The following is a 15843-nucleotide window of genomic DNA, read 5'->3' as shown; positions in this document are numbered from 1 at the left end:
ACAGAATCAGGCTATTTAATTAGCAATGAGTAATCTGTTAAGCTTTGATTCACCACAAATGATCTGCAGCTTAATACAGGATGATAGCCTTTGAAAGGAAGTGATGAGGGTAAACATCAGTTGCGGGTAGAAGGTTGATATTCTTGAAAGCAAGAGAAAATAAAGACTAGTTTGGGTGTAGTTTAATTTCATACAAAACTAAAAGTAGAAGAATAATTTACTTATGTTATATGATATGGTGTAAAGAAAATGACTCTATACTTCTAAGCTGTATGATTTGAATATAGTTTACCACCTAAGCTGCAGTTTCTTCACCTACAAAATGAATCATATCTCACTGGGTGGCTTTGAATATTAATGACAGCCTATGCATTATTCTGGGATATAATGAGTACTCATGTAATTTTACTTCACATTATTTTAATTCTTCTGTTTCCATTGTTTCTGCTATATACTTATACTTACTATTACTACTTCTACTACTGCAACTACTATATTCATGCTATTTAATGAGAACTCATGGGTTGAGCTATAAAATTCTTTGAGTTTCAAGGAAAATAAAATCACAGATTACCTTTAGTGATAGACATATATTGCAAGGGCATAGAAGAAATAATCTCACTTGCCACATTGTAAACATATATCTCAGAAATTTTTAACATTGTGATATGTACTGGTCTTCAATGAAAAGAGGAAACATTATTCATTATCACTTGAAACAGCTACCAATATTGAATAATACACATTCTTTTTATTCATCTAACATTTATACTTCTCCAAAGATGTTTTTATTGGGTTTGTTTATTACCACTCATGTGGGAGAGTTAATGCCAAGCCACTTCAGAAATGATTAGCTATCCTTGTGCCCATCCAAGTTTGCAACTTTGACTTTTCTTATACCATTTGTTACATGAATCAGAACAGCTTACACAGGAAAAATCCTCTTGGGGCCATTTTTCTTAAAATAAAGAGGTGTATTTATTGGGAAGTTGAGAAGTTTTATGGAGATGTACTCATATTTATTATGAAGACGTAATATATTCCAGATAAAACACTAAGAAATTTATATACATTAACTCTTTTTCAATGACCCTGTGAGATAGTTATTAGCCTCTTTTTATAGATGAGAAAAAAATGAGGCTCTCAAAAAATTTAAGATGAAACATCTAGTCAATGATATTGGTTGCACTCAAATCCAAACTTGACCATTGTTCACTCTCTCATTTAATTCTTGCATTATAGCAGCAGTTCTGCCATTAACTCAGTGACCTTCTGTAAGTCACTCCTTTATATATAGGCCTTCATTTCCTTATGTAAAAAGGTTGAATTATATCACCAATATTCTATTTTTTAATTGCATAGAATCTCCTATTTTATTTAAAATCTTCCACAAAAATTATATATAAAATAAAAAATAGTGGAACTGTTCTTTTTGAAGGAAGTCTCTGAGATTCTGCTACTATTTTCCTCTATTATTTAACTGCCTTCCTCCATACTAATATATTTAAATTCCACCCATTTCACAAGGCCATTCCCCAAAATGCCATCTCTCCCATATAGTCTTTCCTGATTTACTGAGCCATAACTAATCTCATACTATTCTGAGGGTTTATAATATTTAACATGTAGCTTCTTCTGACTGTATTATTTCCTACCTTATTGTTATTTGTATAAATGTCCTAACTTCCACAGTAACTGGCCATTTCTGAAGAATAGGAACTCTCTCACATTCCTCTATATATCCCTGAAACCATCTGGCACAGTGTATGACATATACTAAGGCTAGAGATTTAAATAATAGATTGTGTTTTATTTTATTTTATTTTATTTTATTTATTTTATTTTATTTTATTTTATTTTAATTTTATTATTTTATTTTATTTTATTTTATCTATTTTATTTTATTTTATTTATTTTATCTATTTTATTTTATTTTATTTTATTATTTTATTATTTTTTTATTGGAGTTCAATTTGCTAACATATAGCATAACACCCAGTGCTTATCCCGTCAAGTGCCTGCCTAGTGCCCATCACCTAGTCACCCCAACCCCTGCCCACCTCCCTTTCCATTACCCCTTCTTAGTTTCCCAGAGTTAGGTGTTGCTCATGTTCTGTTACCCTCACTGATATTTTCACTCATTTTCTCTCCTTTCCCCTTTATTCCCTTACACTTTTTTTTTATATTTCCCAAATGAATGAGACCATATTATGTTTGTCTTTCTCCAATTGACTTATTTCACTCAGCATAATACCCTCCAGTTCCACCCACGACCAAGCAAACGGTGGATATTTGTCGTTTCTAATGGCTGAGTAATATTCCATTGTATATATAGACCACATCTTTATCCATTCATCTTTCGATGGACACGGAGACTCCTTCCACAGTTTGGCTATTGTGGACATTGCTGCTATAAACATCGGGGTGCAGGTGTCCCGGCATTTCATTGCATCTGAATCTTTGGCGTAAATCCCCAACAGTGCAATTGCTGGGTCGTAGGCAGGTCTATTTTTAACTCTTTGAGGAACCTCCACAGAGTTTTCTGGAGTGGCTTCACCAGTTCATAGTCCAACCAACAGTGCAAGAGGGTTCTCCCTTCTCCACATCGTTTCCAAAATTTGTTTTTTCCTGTCTTGTTAATTTTCACCATTCTCACTGGTGTGAGGGAGTATCTCAATGTGGTTTTGATTTGTATTTCCCTGATGGCAAGGGATGCGGAGCATTTTCTCATGTGCTTGTTGGCCATGTCTATGTCTTCCTCTGTGAAATTTCTGTTCATGCTTTTTGCTCATCTCATGATTGGATTGTTTGTTTCTTTGCTGTTGAGTTTAATAAGTTCTTTATAGATCTTGGATACTAGCCCTTTATCTGATAGGTCATTTGCAAATATCTTCTCCCATTCTGTAGGTTGTCTTTGAGTTTTGTTGACTGTTTCTTTTGCTGTGCATAAGCTTTTGATCTTGATGAAGTCCCAATAATTCATTTTTGCTTTTGTTCCCTTGCCTTTATGGATGTATCTTGAAAGAAGTTTCTGTGGCCAAGTTCAAAAAGGGTGTTGCCTGTGTTCTCCTCTAGGATTCTGAGAAATTCTTGTCTCACATTTAGATCTTTCATCCACTTTGAGTTTACATTTGTATGTGGTATAAGAGAATTGTCTAGTTTCAATCTTCTGCATGTGTCTGTCCAATTTTCCCAGCACCATTTATTGAAGAGACTGTCTTTTTTCCAGTGCATAGTTTTTCCTGCTTTGCCGAATATTAGTTAACCATAAAGTTGAGGGTCCACTTCTAGATTCTCTATTCTGTTCCATTGATCTATGTGTCTGTTTTTGTGCCAGTACCACACTGTCTTGATGACCACAGCATTGTAGTACAACCTGAAATCTGGCATTGTGATGCCACCAGCTATGGTTTTCTTTTTTAGTATTCCCCTGGATATTTGGGGTCTTTTCTGAGTCCACACAAATCTTAATATTATTTTTTCCAATTCTCTGAAGAAAGTCCATGGTATTTTGATAGGGATTGCATTAAATGTGTAAATTACCATGGGTAACATAGACATTTTCACAATATTATTTCTTCCAATCCATGAGCATGGAATATTTTTCCACCTCTTTGTGTCTTCCTCAATTTCTTTCAGAAGTGTTCTCTACTTTTTAGGGTATAGATCCTTTACCTCTCTGGTTAGTGTATTCCTATGTATCTTATGCTTTTGGGTGCAATTGTAAATGGGATTAACTCCTTAATTTCTCTTTGTTCAGTGTAATTGTTAGTGTATAGATATGCTACTGATTTCTGGGCATTGATTTTGTATCTTGCCACACTGCCAAATTGCTGTATGAGTTCTAGCAACCTTGGGGTAGAGTCTTTTGGGTTTTCTCTGTACAGTATCATGTCATCTGCAAAGAGGGAGAGTTTGACTTCTTCTTTGCCAATTTGAATGCCTTTTATTTCTTTTTGTTGCCTGAATGCTGAGGCTAGTAGTATGTTGAATAGCCGTGGTTAGAGGGGACATCCCTGGCATGTTCCTGATCTTAGGGGAAAGGCTCCCAGTGTTTCCTCATTGAGAATGATATTTGCTGTGGGCTTTTCATAGATGGATTTTAAGATGTTAAAGAATGTTCTGTCTCTCCCTACACTCTGAAGAGTTTCGATCAGGAATGGATGCTATATTTTATCAAATGCTTTCTCTACATCTATTGAGAGGATCATATTGTTCTTGTTTTTTCCCTTGTTGATATGATCTATCACATTGATTGCTTTATGAGTGTTGAACCAGTCTTGCATCCTGGGGATAAATCCCATTTGGTCATGGTGAATAATCTTCTTAATGTACTGTTGGATCCTATTGGCTAGTATCTTGTTGAGAATTTTTGCATCTGTGTTCATCAGGTATATTCGTCTATAATTCTCCCTTTTGGTAGGGTCTTTGTCTGGTTTTGGAATTAAGGTGATGCTGGCCTCATAGAACGAGTTTGGAAGTACTCCATCTCTTTCTATCTTTCCGATCAGCTTTAGTAGAATAGGTATGGTTTTTTCTTTAAATGTTTGATAGAATTCCCCTGGGAAGCCATCTGGCCCTGGACTTTGGTGTCATGGGAGGTTTTTGATGATTTATTTAATTTCCTCCCTGGTTATCAGCCTGTCCAGGTTTTCTATTTCTTCCTATTCCAGTTTTTGTGGTTTGCAGTTTTCCAGAAATGTGTCCATTTCTTCTAGATTGCCTAATTTATTGGCATAGAGCTGCTCATAATACATTTTTAAATCGTTTGTTTTTCCTTGTTATTGGTGGTGATCTCTCCTTTTTCACTCGTGATTTTATTAATTTGAGTCTTTTCTCTTGTCTTTTTAATAATACTGGCTAATGGTTTATCTATCTTATTAATTCTTTCAAAGAACCAACTCCTGGTTTTGTTGATCTGTTCCACAGTTCTTCTGGTCTTGATTTCATTGAGTTCTGCTCGAATCTTTATTAACTCTCTTCTCTGCTGGGTGTAGGATCTATTTGCTGTTTTGCTCCAGCTCCTTTGGGTGCAAGGTTAGCTTTTGAATTTGAGTTCTTTCCATGTTCTGGATGGATGCTTGTATTGCAATGTATTCCCCCTCAGGACTGCGTTTGCTGTATCCCAAAGATTTTGGATGGTTGTATCTCCATTGTCATTAGTTTCGATGAATCTTTTTAATTCTTCTCTAATTTCCTGGTTGACCCTTTCATCTTTTAGCAGGATGGTCTTTAACCTCCACGTGTTTTAATTTCTTCCAAACTTCTTCTTGTGATTTACTTCTAGTTTCAAAGCATTATGATCTTACAATATGCATGGGACAATCCCAATCTTTTGTTGTCAGTTAAGACCTGATCTGTGACCCAGTATGTGGTCTATTCTGGAGAAAGTTCCATGTGCACTTAAGAAAAATGTATATTCAGTTGCATTTGGATGTTAGGTTCTGTAAATCCATCTGGTCCTGTGTATCATTTAAAGCTCTTGTTTCTTTAGAGATGTTGTGCTTAGTGGTTTATATATTCTTCATTTAAGAAAAATGTATCAAAGGAGAGAAGCAAGCTGTGTTGATCAGTGACTTTGGTAAGGGCTGAAAACGTTGAAAATAATTTGCAGATGATACACATCTTCAAGTTGACACAACTTTATGGAGATACATCACTTATAGGTTGTCAAATTCTGTAATTAATAATAAAATATTGACTACTCTAAAGTCATCAAGAATGTGATGTAGATCATTCCCAATGTTAGATTTCCTTACATGAAGAGCAACTATCAACTATCCATAAATAAGACAATATTATGAATCTTCCACAACCAGAGGATGAGGCTGAAGTACCTCTTCTGAATTACAGAGGCCACAGAGGACCACATTAGAAGGTAAAATGGACAGTTTCATTTTTACTACATTGCCCCTCACCTAGGCTAACATAGTGCCACAATAAGAGGGACCCTCTAAGCCTATGCTGTTTCCAGTGGGAAAAGAACCCTAAGGTAGACATAGAATTTCCTCAGCATTGTGGGATACTTCCAAGGAAGCCCAATCAGTTCTTCCCTCATGGGGATCATTTGGCAAATCCATAGAGCTTGAAAGCAGGATCAGAGAGAAACAGAGAGAGGGCAGGAATTACAGCAACCCAGACTCAGATATTACCAGATGGCATTCCTGCCTAGAGGTATTCTTAGAGAGCCTTGCTAGTGGCTGTGCCCATCTGTAGAGCTGAGCCTGTGGCCCTATAAGGCCAAGAAGCATGACAGTTGTACCTGGTTTGATTTCCTAGTTAATAGACTGTACCAAGTGTGGAGCCTATTCTATGATCCTGCCCAAGCAGAGAACTAAGTTTGAAGCCTTTCCCAACTGGCAAGCATAGCCTCCAGTCTGGCCCAACCAGAAAGTTTGGCCAGAGAACCTGGGCATCTGTGGAGTGCATACTATAGCCTCACTTGGACATGGAGGCAAGACAGGATCTTTATCCAATTATTGACCATAATCTCACCCTATGTGACCAGTGAGCCTGAATAGTGACCTTGGCAGACTTGGAGCCCAGCCTGTGGTACTTCACAGCCACAGATCCTAGCCTACATCTTCACTGAATTACAAAACCTAGACTGTGGCCATATCTGATTACTAAAGATAGCCTAGACAGTAATGATGCCTGACCACTGCATTCAACCTCAAGCCTTTCCTAATGCCAGGATATGCTGGAGGCAGAGGCCCCATATGACCAGAAATTTTGGCCAGTGACCTTGTTCTGCAGTGGAGGACAGCTAATGGCCTTACTGATCCCAAAGCACAGCCTCTTATCCTGATAAAATCCACAGCACACCTTGTAGCCCTGCTGACTCACAAAGTACAACCTGAGGGCTCATCTTGACCATGAAGTCCAGCCCATGGCCCTGCCTGAATGTGGAGTCCAGTCAGTGGCACCATACAGTTGGGGAGAAGAGCTGGAGGCCTCATCCAGGAAAAATTGAGGAGACTAGCCCACAGTACTGCCCAGTCACAGTGTCTGCCTGGTGTTGCCATTTTGCCAGGAATTGCAGAGAGCAACCCCACCTGACCAGAGGTGATGGCAGAGACCAGATAGTGGCTCCACCTGATTGTGAAACACAGCCAGCAGCCATGTTCAAAGCCAACATGTAAATATGGAAGAAGAGAATGCTTCCTTAAAGTGTGGAAACAAATGCAAGGATACAAGGGTCATAAAGAATCATGTGATGCCAACAAAGGAAACTAATAAAGCTCAATTAACAGACTCTAAGGAAATGAAGGTGAAGGAACCGTCTGGAGAATAATTCATAAAACCCTCTTAAAGAAGTTCAGTAATCTAGAATACACAGACAACCAAATGAAGTTAGGAAAACAATGCATGAACAAAATGAGAAGTTCAACAAAGAAATAGAAATCATCAAGAACCAACTTCCCAAAAATCCTAAAGTTTAATATTCCTATTGCTTAACACTGAACTAAAGAATTCAATAAAGAGCTTTAACAACAGATATGACCAAGTATTAGTATAAATGACGTTAAATAAGATCATTTGAAATTAACTAATTAGAGGAGAAAAAATGAGAAAAAAAAAGAATGGTAAAGGGTGAAGAAAATCTATGGGACTTATGGTATATCATCTAAAGAAATAATATACATATTGTTAAAATTCCAGAAGAAGAGAGAGAAAAAAGTACAGAGAGTGTTCTTAAGTGAATAATGGCAGAAAATTTGCCAAAATTGGGGAGAAAAATAGACATCAAGTTCAGGAAACTCAAAGATCCAAAATAAATTTAACTTGAAAAAGGCTACACTAAGACACATTATAATTGTCAAAATAGAGATTTTTGAAAACAGCAAAAATCAAGTTACCACATACAAGGGAGCCACCATGAGACTACAAGTAGATTTCTCATTGGAAACTTTGTAGGTCTGGAGAGAGTTCAAAATATTGAAAGTAAAGCCTGCTAAGAATACTAAACTTAGCAAAACTCTCACAAATGAAGGAGAAATACTTTCCCAAACAATCAAAAGCTCTGGGATTTTACTGTCACTGGACCAGCCTCACAAGAAATATTAAAGGGAGTTCATTAAGCTTAATTAAAAGGATGATAATTAAAAGCATAAAGACATATGAATAGATAAATGATACTGGAAATTACAAATATAGTCAAAGTAAGATTCTTTAATATTCTAATAGGACTGCATAAATCACTATCAGTGATAGTGTAAAACTTACAAACAATGGCATTAATAATAGTTATAACTACAATAATGTGTTATTGTATACACAATATAAAAATATGTAAATTGTGACATCAATAACAAAATGTGAGGGGGTAGAAGTAAAAGTATAAAGTTTTTATTTGCTTATCAACTTAAAGTAGGATGTCATAAGTTATTTTATGTAAGTTTCATGGTAACCACAAAGGTAAAACCTATAGTAAATACACAAAGATTATGATAATAAAGTTAAAGCATTCTGCCAAAAAAAGTAATGATATGGAAAAGGAATACAGGGACGCATGGGTGGCTCAGTGGTTGAGCGTCTGCCTTCAGCTCAGGGTATGATCCTGGGGTTTGGGGATTGAGCCCCACATCAGGCTCTCTGCAGAGAGCCTGCTTCTCCCTCTGCCTGTCTCTGTCTGTCTCTGTGTGTCTCTCATTAATAAATAAATAACATCTAAAAAAAAAGAAAGAAAAAGGAATATAGAAGGAGAGGAAACAAGGAACACAGGATCTACAGAATAGTCAGAAAACAACAAAATGGCAATAGTAGTCTTTATCTATCCCTAATTACTTTAAATATAAATGGATTAAATTTTCCAATCAAAAGACATAGAATAGCTGAATGGATACAAAAACAAGATCCAGTGATATGGTGCCCACAGGAGACTCACTTTAGCTTAAAGTACACTCAGAAGAAAGCAAAGATAGCTATACTTATATTAGGCAGAATATACTTTTAGCTAAAAATGGTCACAAGAGACAAAAGAGGTCATTAATAATAAAGTGGTTGATTTTTCAATAAAAATGATAATTTCAAATATTTATGCATCTAATTAACAGTGCATCTAACTATATAAAGCAAATACTAACAGAACAAAAAAGAGAAATAAACAGTGATATGATAATACTTAGGGATTTTAATACCCCACTCTCAACAATATATAGATAATCCAGAGAATCCATAAGGATACAGGAGATCTGAACAACACTATAGACCAAGTGGGCCTATCAGACATATAAAGAATATTCCTTCCAATAACAACAAAATACACATTCTTCACAAGTACACACAAAAACTTTTCTAGAATAGATTATATATTAGGCCACAAAAAAAGTCATAAAAAATTCAAAAAATAGAATTTATATCAAAGATCATTTCTGGCCGGCGCTCCCTGAAGGGTGGCGGGACCGTGGAATCGCAGAGATGACTGAGGCTGATGTAAATCCAAAGGCCTACTCCCTTGCAGATGCCCACCTCACCAAGAAACTACTGGACCTTGTTCAGCAGTCATGTAACTACAAGCAGCTTCGGAAAGGAGCCAACGAAGCCACTAAAACCCTCAACAGAGGCATCTCTGAGTTCATCGTGATGGCTGCAGACGCTAAGCCTCTGGAAATCATCCTGCACCTTCCGCTGCTGTGTGAAGATAAGAACGTGCCCTACGTGTTTGTGCGCTCCAAGCAGGCCCTCGGGCGGGCCTGTGGGGTGTCCAGGCCTGTCATTGCCTGTTCTGTCACCATAAAAGAAGGCTCGCAGCTGAAGCAGCAGATCCAGTCCATTCAGCAGTCCATTGAAAGGCTCTTAGTGTAAACCACTGGCCTCTGTCCCACTCCTCACTGAGTCCAGTCCTCCCCCTGGGGTTGTGTATCATATCGTCTGTTCGCATGTAGTTTCTCCAGCTACCTTCTCTTGTTATATTCTAGTACTAAATCCGGGTTTTGCATTTTTGTATTATTTTTGTTTTACAGGTGGTTCTCTGTATATTAATCCCCCACCCCACCTCTGTCTCCCATTCTATTCTCTCTCTACCATCCTATCCTCCCTTTTGAAAAATGAACTAATGCTGAGAACAGGCAGAAACAGAATGGTGACACCATTCAGATGCAGGGAAGAGCCTCGTTAGAGATCTGGTTTGCGCTCACTTCCTGTTGCATGTAGGACATGGTGGATGTAAACACCATTCACTTTGTATCCTTTGTGCCTGGAGTACAGAATCATTCCATATGTGTTTGGTCTCTAGGGGATTATGGATCATTAGGGGAGAAAGCATGTATTCTTTGAGGTTGTTAGATGTGTGTCCAAGTGTCATTTGCCAATATGCTCCTGCTGTTTGCTTTGGTAATGTGATGTTCCCCTTTCCCCCAAATCCCAACCATGCCCCTGAGGGTGGCAGGGCAGCAGCATACCAAAGAGATGTGCTGCAAAATTCCAGAGGCTGCCTGGGTGAGTTACACATGGGGCAGCTGATGTAAGGAGTTGAGAAGTGGCTAGGAAAAAAAAGAGGGTCCACTGACGCTGGAATGAAGTCTGAGCAAGTCACAGAACCCTGACTGGAAGCTACAGCAGAGACATTGGAATCAAGGAAACATCCTCTCTGGTGAATGGAGTTGTCTTCAATGGACACTTGGTACCAGCTCTGAGAGCCCTTATGCCTGTTTCCTGCCAGAATGTGGGTCAGATGTATGTATTCTTGATCACATCAGAAGGACAATGCTAGTGTGTCATTCTTGTGAGCATTCTAATAAAGAAATATATTCATATTCCAATTTAAAAAAAAACAAAGATCATTTCTGACCACAAGATATGAAACTAAAAATTAATAACAGAAGGAAATCTGGAAAATAAACAAACATGTGGAAATTAAACAACACATTGTTTAACAATGAATGTATCAAAGAAGAAATCAAAAGGTAAGTAAAAAATATCTTGGGACAAATTAAAATGAAAATACAACATACTCAAACTTTCAATATAAATCAAAAGCAATTTTAAGAGAAAAGTTTATAACTCTAAATGCATACATCAAGAAAAAAGAAAGATCTCAAACAATCTAACGTTATACCTCAAGGAATTTGAAAGAGAAGAACAAAGTAAGCCCAATGTTAGCAGAAAGAAGGAAATAATGAAAATTAGAACTGGTGCAGCCACTCTGGAAAACTGTGTGGAGGTTCCTCAAAGAGTTAAAAATAGACCTGCCCTACGACCCAGCAATTGCACTGCTGGGGATTTACCCCAAAGATACAGATGCAATGAAATGCCGGGACACCTGCACCCTGATGTTTATAGCAGCAATGTCCACAATAGCCAAACTGTGGAAGGAGCCTTGGTGTCCATTGAAAGATGAATGGATAAAGAAGATGTGGTTTATGTATACAATGAAATATTACTCAGCCATTAGAAATGACAAATACCCACCATTTGCTTCAATGTGGATGGAACTGGAGAGTATTATGCTGAGTGAAGTAAGTCAGTCGGAGAAGGACAAACATTATATGTTCTCATTCATTTGGGGAATATAAATAATAGTGAAAGGGAATATAAGGGAAGGGAGAAGAAATGTGTGGGAAATATCAGAAAGGCAGATAGAACATAAAGACTCCTAACTCTGAGAAACGAACTAGGGGTGGTGGAAGGGGAGGAGAGTGGGGGGTGGGGGTGAATGGGTGACGGGCACTGACGGGGGCACTTGACGGGATGAACACTGGGTGTTATTCTGTATGTTGGTAAATTGAACACCAATAAAAAATAAATTTATTAAAAAATTAGAGCAGAAATAAATGAAGTATACAATATTGAAATAATATAAAAGATTAGTAGAATGAGAAGTTGCTTCTTTGAAAATATAGTCTTTAACAAGCCTAACCAAGAAAAAAAGAGAAATAACTCAAATCAATATAATTGTAAATTAAAGAGGAGATATTCCAATATATACCACATAAATATGAAGAATCATAAGACCACTATGAATAACGATACCCAAATTGGACAAACTAAAAGAAATGGATAAATTACTAGAAATATAGCTTACCAATAGTGAACCATGAAAATAACATGTAAACAAATCAATAATGAATAAATAGATTAAATCAATATAGTCTTTTAACATTGAAAAGGCCATGACTAGATAATTTTTCTGGTGACTTCTGTCATGTGAAGAAAAATGAACACCAATACTTCTCAAACTCTCTCAAAAATTTGAGGATAAGGCAATAATTGGAACTCATTATATGAGGCCTAATATCAAAGCCAGATAAGGACACTATAAATAAAGAAATTATGGGATCCCTGGGTGGCGCAGCGGTTTAGCGCCTGCCTTTGGCCCAGGGCGCGATCCTGGAGACCCAGGATCAAATCCCACGTCGGGCTCCCGGTGCATGGAGCCTGCTTCTCCCTCTGCCTGTGTCTCTGCCTCTCTCTCTCTCACTGTGTGCCTATCATAAATAAAAATGAAAGAAAGAAAGAAAGAAAGAAGAAAGAAAGAAAGAAAGAAAGAAAGAAAGAAAGAAAGAAAGAAAGAAAGAAATTATAGGTCAATATCCCTGTTGAATATGTCTGCCAAATTCTCAATAAATTCTCTCAAACTAAATTCAACAATATATTAAAATGGTCATATGCTATGATCAACTGGGATTCATCTGTGGGATGCATGGCTTAACACATGCAAATCAAAAGTGTTATATATCACATTAATAGAATGAAATATATAAATTATGTGATCATCCCAATAGGTGCAAAAAACCCAATTCACAACATTAAATATCCTTTCATGATAAAGTTTCTCAAAAAACCAGGTATAGAATGAATTACTTCAACATAATAAAGGCTATATGTGACAAGCCACAGCTAATATTCTCAACATTGAAAGGTTAAAAACTTTTTCTTCAAGATCAGTAATAAGACAAAGGTGCCCACTCTCACCCTATTCAACATAGTACTACAAGTCCAGCCAGAGCAATCTAACAAGAAAAAGAAATATAAGCCATGTAATAATAAAGAAAAATAAATAAATTCATCTTTATTTGCATATGGCATGACCTTATATGTAGAAACTTCAAATGATGCCACCAGAAAAAACCATTAGAACTAATTGACAAATTCAATAATGTTGCAGTATACATGGTGAATATGCAAAAATCAATTTCTTTTTTATAAGATAATAATGAACTATCTGAAAAATAAAGAAATGAAACAAACTCATTCACAATAATATCAAAGACAAAGAAATACTTAACCAAGTACGTGGAAGATCTGTACACTGAGTATTAAAAGAATTTGATGAAAGAAATTGTAGAAGATGCAAATAAATGGAAAGAAATCGCATGATCATAGATCATAAGAATTCATATGGTTAAAATGTCCATATGGCCCAAAACATGTATAGATTGAATGTAATCCCTATTATAATTCCTATGTTTTGGGATCCCTGGGTGGCGCAGCGGTTTGGCGCCTGCCTTTGGCCCACGGCGCGATGCTGGAGACCCGGGATCGAGTCCCACATCGGGCTCCTGGTGCATGGAGCCTGCTTCTCCCTCTGCCTGTCTCTCTGCCTCTCTCTCTCTCTCTCTCTCTCTCTCTCTGTGAGTGACTATCATAAATAAATAAAAATTAAAAAAATATAATTCCTATGTTTTTTCTCACAGAATAGAAATAACAATATACTAAAATTCACATGCAACCATAAAAGACATCAAAAATCTAAGACGTTATTGAAAAAGAATAAAAATTTGGATCCATCATATTTTCTAATTTCAAAACATACCACAATACTATAGTGATCAAAGCAGTATGGTACTGATATAAAAACAGACACAGGGATCCCTGGGTGGCGCAGCGGTTTGGCGCCTGCCTTTGGCCCAGGGCGCGATCCTGGAGACCCGGGATCGATTCCCACGTCGGGCTCCCGGTGCATGGAGCCTGCTTCTCCCTCTGCCTGTGTCTCTGCCTCTCTCTCCCTCTGTGACTATCATAAATAAATAAAAATTAAAAAAAATATATTTAAAAAAATAAAAACAGACACAAACACCAGTGAAATAGAATTGAGAGCCCAGTAATAAACCCCTGCATACATGGTCAATTAATATTTAGCAAGAGAGCCACAAATACAGAATGGGGAAATGCTAGTAGCTTTAATGTTTGAATCATTGATTCTTAACATGCAAAAACATGAAACTGGACCTCTGTCTTACACCACTTATAAAAATTAACTCAAAATGAATTAAAGACTTAAACATAAGACCTGAACCATAAAATTTATAGAAGAGAACACAGGAAAACATCTTTATATTGATCTTGGCAATAATGTTTTGGATATGACTTCAAAGCACAATGAAAAAAGCAACAATAAACTGGTGGGACTACATCAAACAAAAACCTTCTGCACAGAAAAAAAAACAAAATGAAAAGGCAAACTATGGAATAGGAGAACATATTTACAAAACATATATTTCATGAGGGATTAATATCCAAAATGTATAAGGAATTCAAACAACTCAAAAGAATAAAAGCAATCTAATTTAAAATTGGGCGAAGGACCTGAGTAGATATTTTTCCAAAAAAAGACTCAAATGGAAAAGAGGTACATGAAAGGTGCTCAACATCAATAACCATCAGGGATATGCAAATAAAAAGAAATGATGAAATATCACCACACACTTGTTAGGATGGATGTTATGAAAAAAAACAAGAGATAATAAATGCTGGTAAGGATATAGGGAAAGGGAAAGCCTTGTAAACTGTTAGTGGGAATGTAAACTTGTCTGGTCATTATGGAAAACCATATAGATATTCCTCAAATAGAACTCCCATGTGATCTAGCAGTCTCACTTCTGTGTATATACCTGAAGAAAATAAAATCACTATTTTGAAGAGATATTTCCTGCCCCATGTCAATTGCATCAATGTTTATAATACCAAAATATGGAAACAACCTAAGTGTATATAGTCTGATGAATGGATAAAGAAAATGTGGTAGAGGTATACCATATAATGTTATTTATCTATAAGAGTAGGGAAATTCTGATATATACAATAACGTGGGTGAATCTTGAGGACATTATGTTAAGTGAAGCAAGTCAGAGAGAGGAAAATATGGCATAATCTCATTAATTCATGTAATATTAAGAAGCTGAAATCATAGAGACAGAAAGCAGATTGAAGGTATCCAGGGAAAGAGGTATGGGGGAAATGGGGATGAGAGTCAAAAAGTACAAATTTTCTTTTTTTAAAAAGATTTTATTTAATTAGAGACAGACAGAGGGAGAGAGAGAGAGAGAGAGAGTCAGAGACACAGGCAGAGGGAGAAGCAGGCTCCATGCAGGGAGCCGGATGTGGGACTCGATCCCGGGACCCCAGGGCCCCGCCTTGGGCCAAAGGCAGGAGCTAAACCGCTGAGCCACCCAAGGATCTCCACAAATTTTCATTTTTAAAACATATTTTATTTATTTACTGAGAGAGAGAGAGAGCGAGCACAAGCAGAAAGAGCAGCAGGCAGAGAGAAGCAGGCTCCCCACTGTGCAAAGAGCCAATGTGGGACTCAATCCCATGACCTTAGGATCATGACCTGAGCTGAAGGGAGATGCATAGCCAACTGAGCCCCCCAGCGCCCCAAATTCTCACTAAATTTTAAGATGAATAAGTTGTGAGGATTGAATGTATAGCACAGTGACTATAAAATAATACTGTTTTATATAATTAAAAGTTGCTAAAAGAGACCATCTTGAAAGTTTAACCAAAAATATATATATTAGATGATGACTGTGTTAACCTTTATGTGGTAATCATTTCATAATATATACGGATATCAGGGATCCCTGGGTGGCGCAGCGGTTTGGCGCCTACCTTTGGCCC

At 37.0% G+C, this 15843-nt stretch overlaps 1 protein-coding gene across 1 annotated transcript; it reads left to right on the top strand.

The window, feature by feature from the left end:
* The first annotated feature begins 9381 nt into the window (after window positions 1-9381).
* Window positions 9382-10779, top strand: LOC112649388 (NHP2-like protein 1). Its single transcript, XM_035711621.2, has one exon. It carries the CDS (start codon window positions 9421-9423, stop codon window positions 9805-9807), a length of 387 nt encoding a protein of 128 aa, XP_035567514.1. The 5' UTR covers window positions 9382-9420; the 3' UTR covers window positions 9808-10779.
* Window positions 10780-15843: the final 5064 nt, after the last annotated feature.

The sequence above is a fragment of the Canis lupus genome, chromosome X, assembly GCF_003254725.2.
Source record: "Canis lupus dingo isolate Sandy chromosome X, ASM325472v2, whole genome shotgun sequence".
In the NCBI taxonomy this organism is placed as follows: Eukaryota; Metazoa; Chordata; class Mammalia; order Carnivora; family Canidae; genus Canis; species Canis lupus.
Note: the sequence above shows the minus strand (reverse complement) of the source record. Positions and strands in the feature narration are given on the sequence as shown.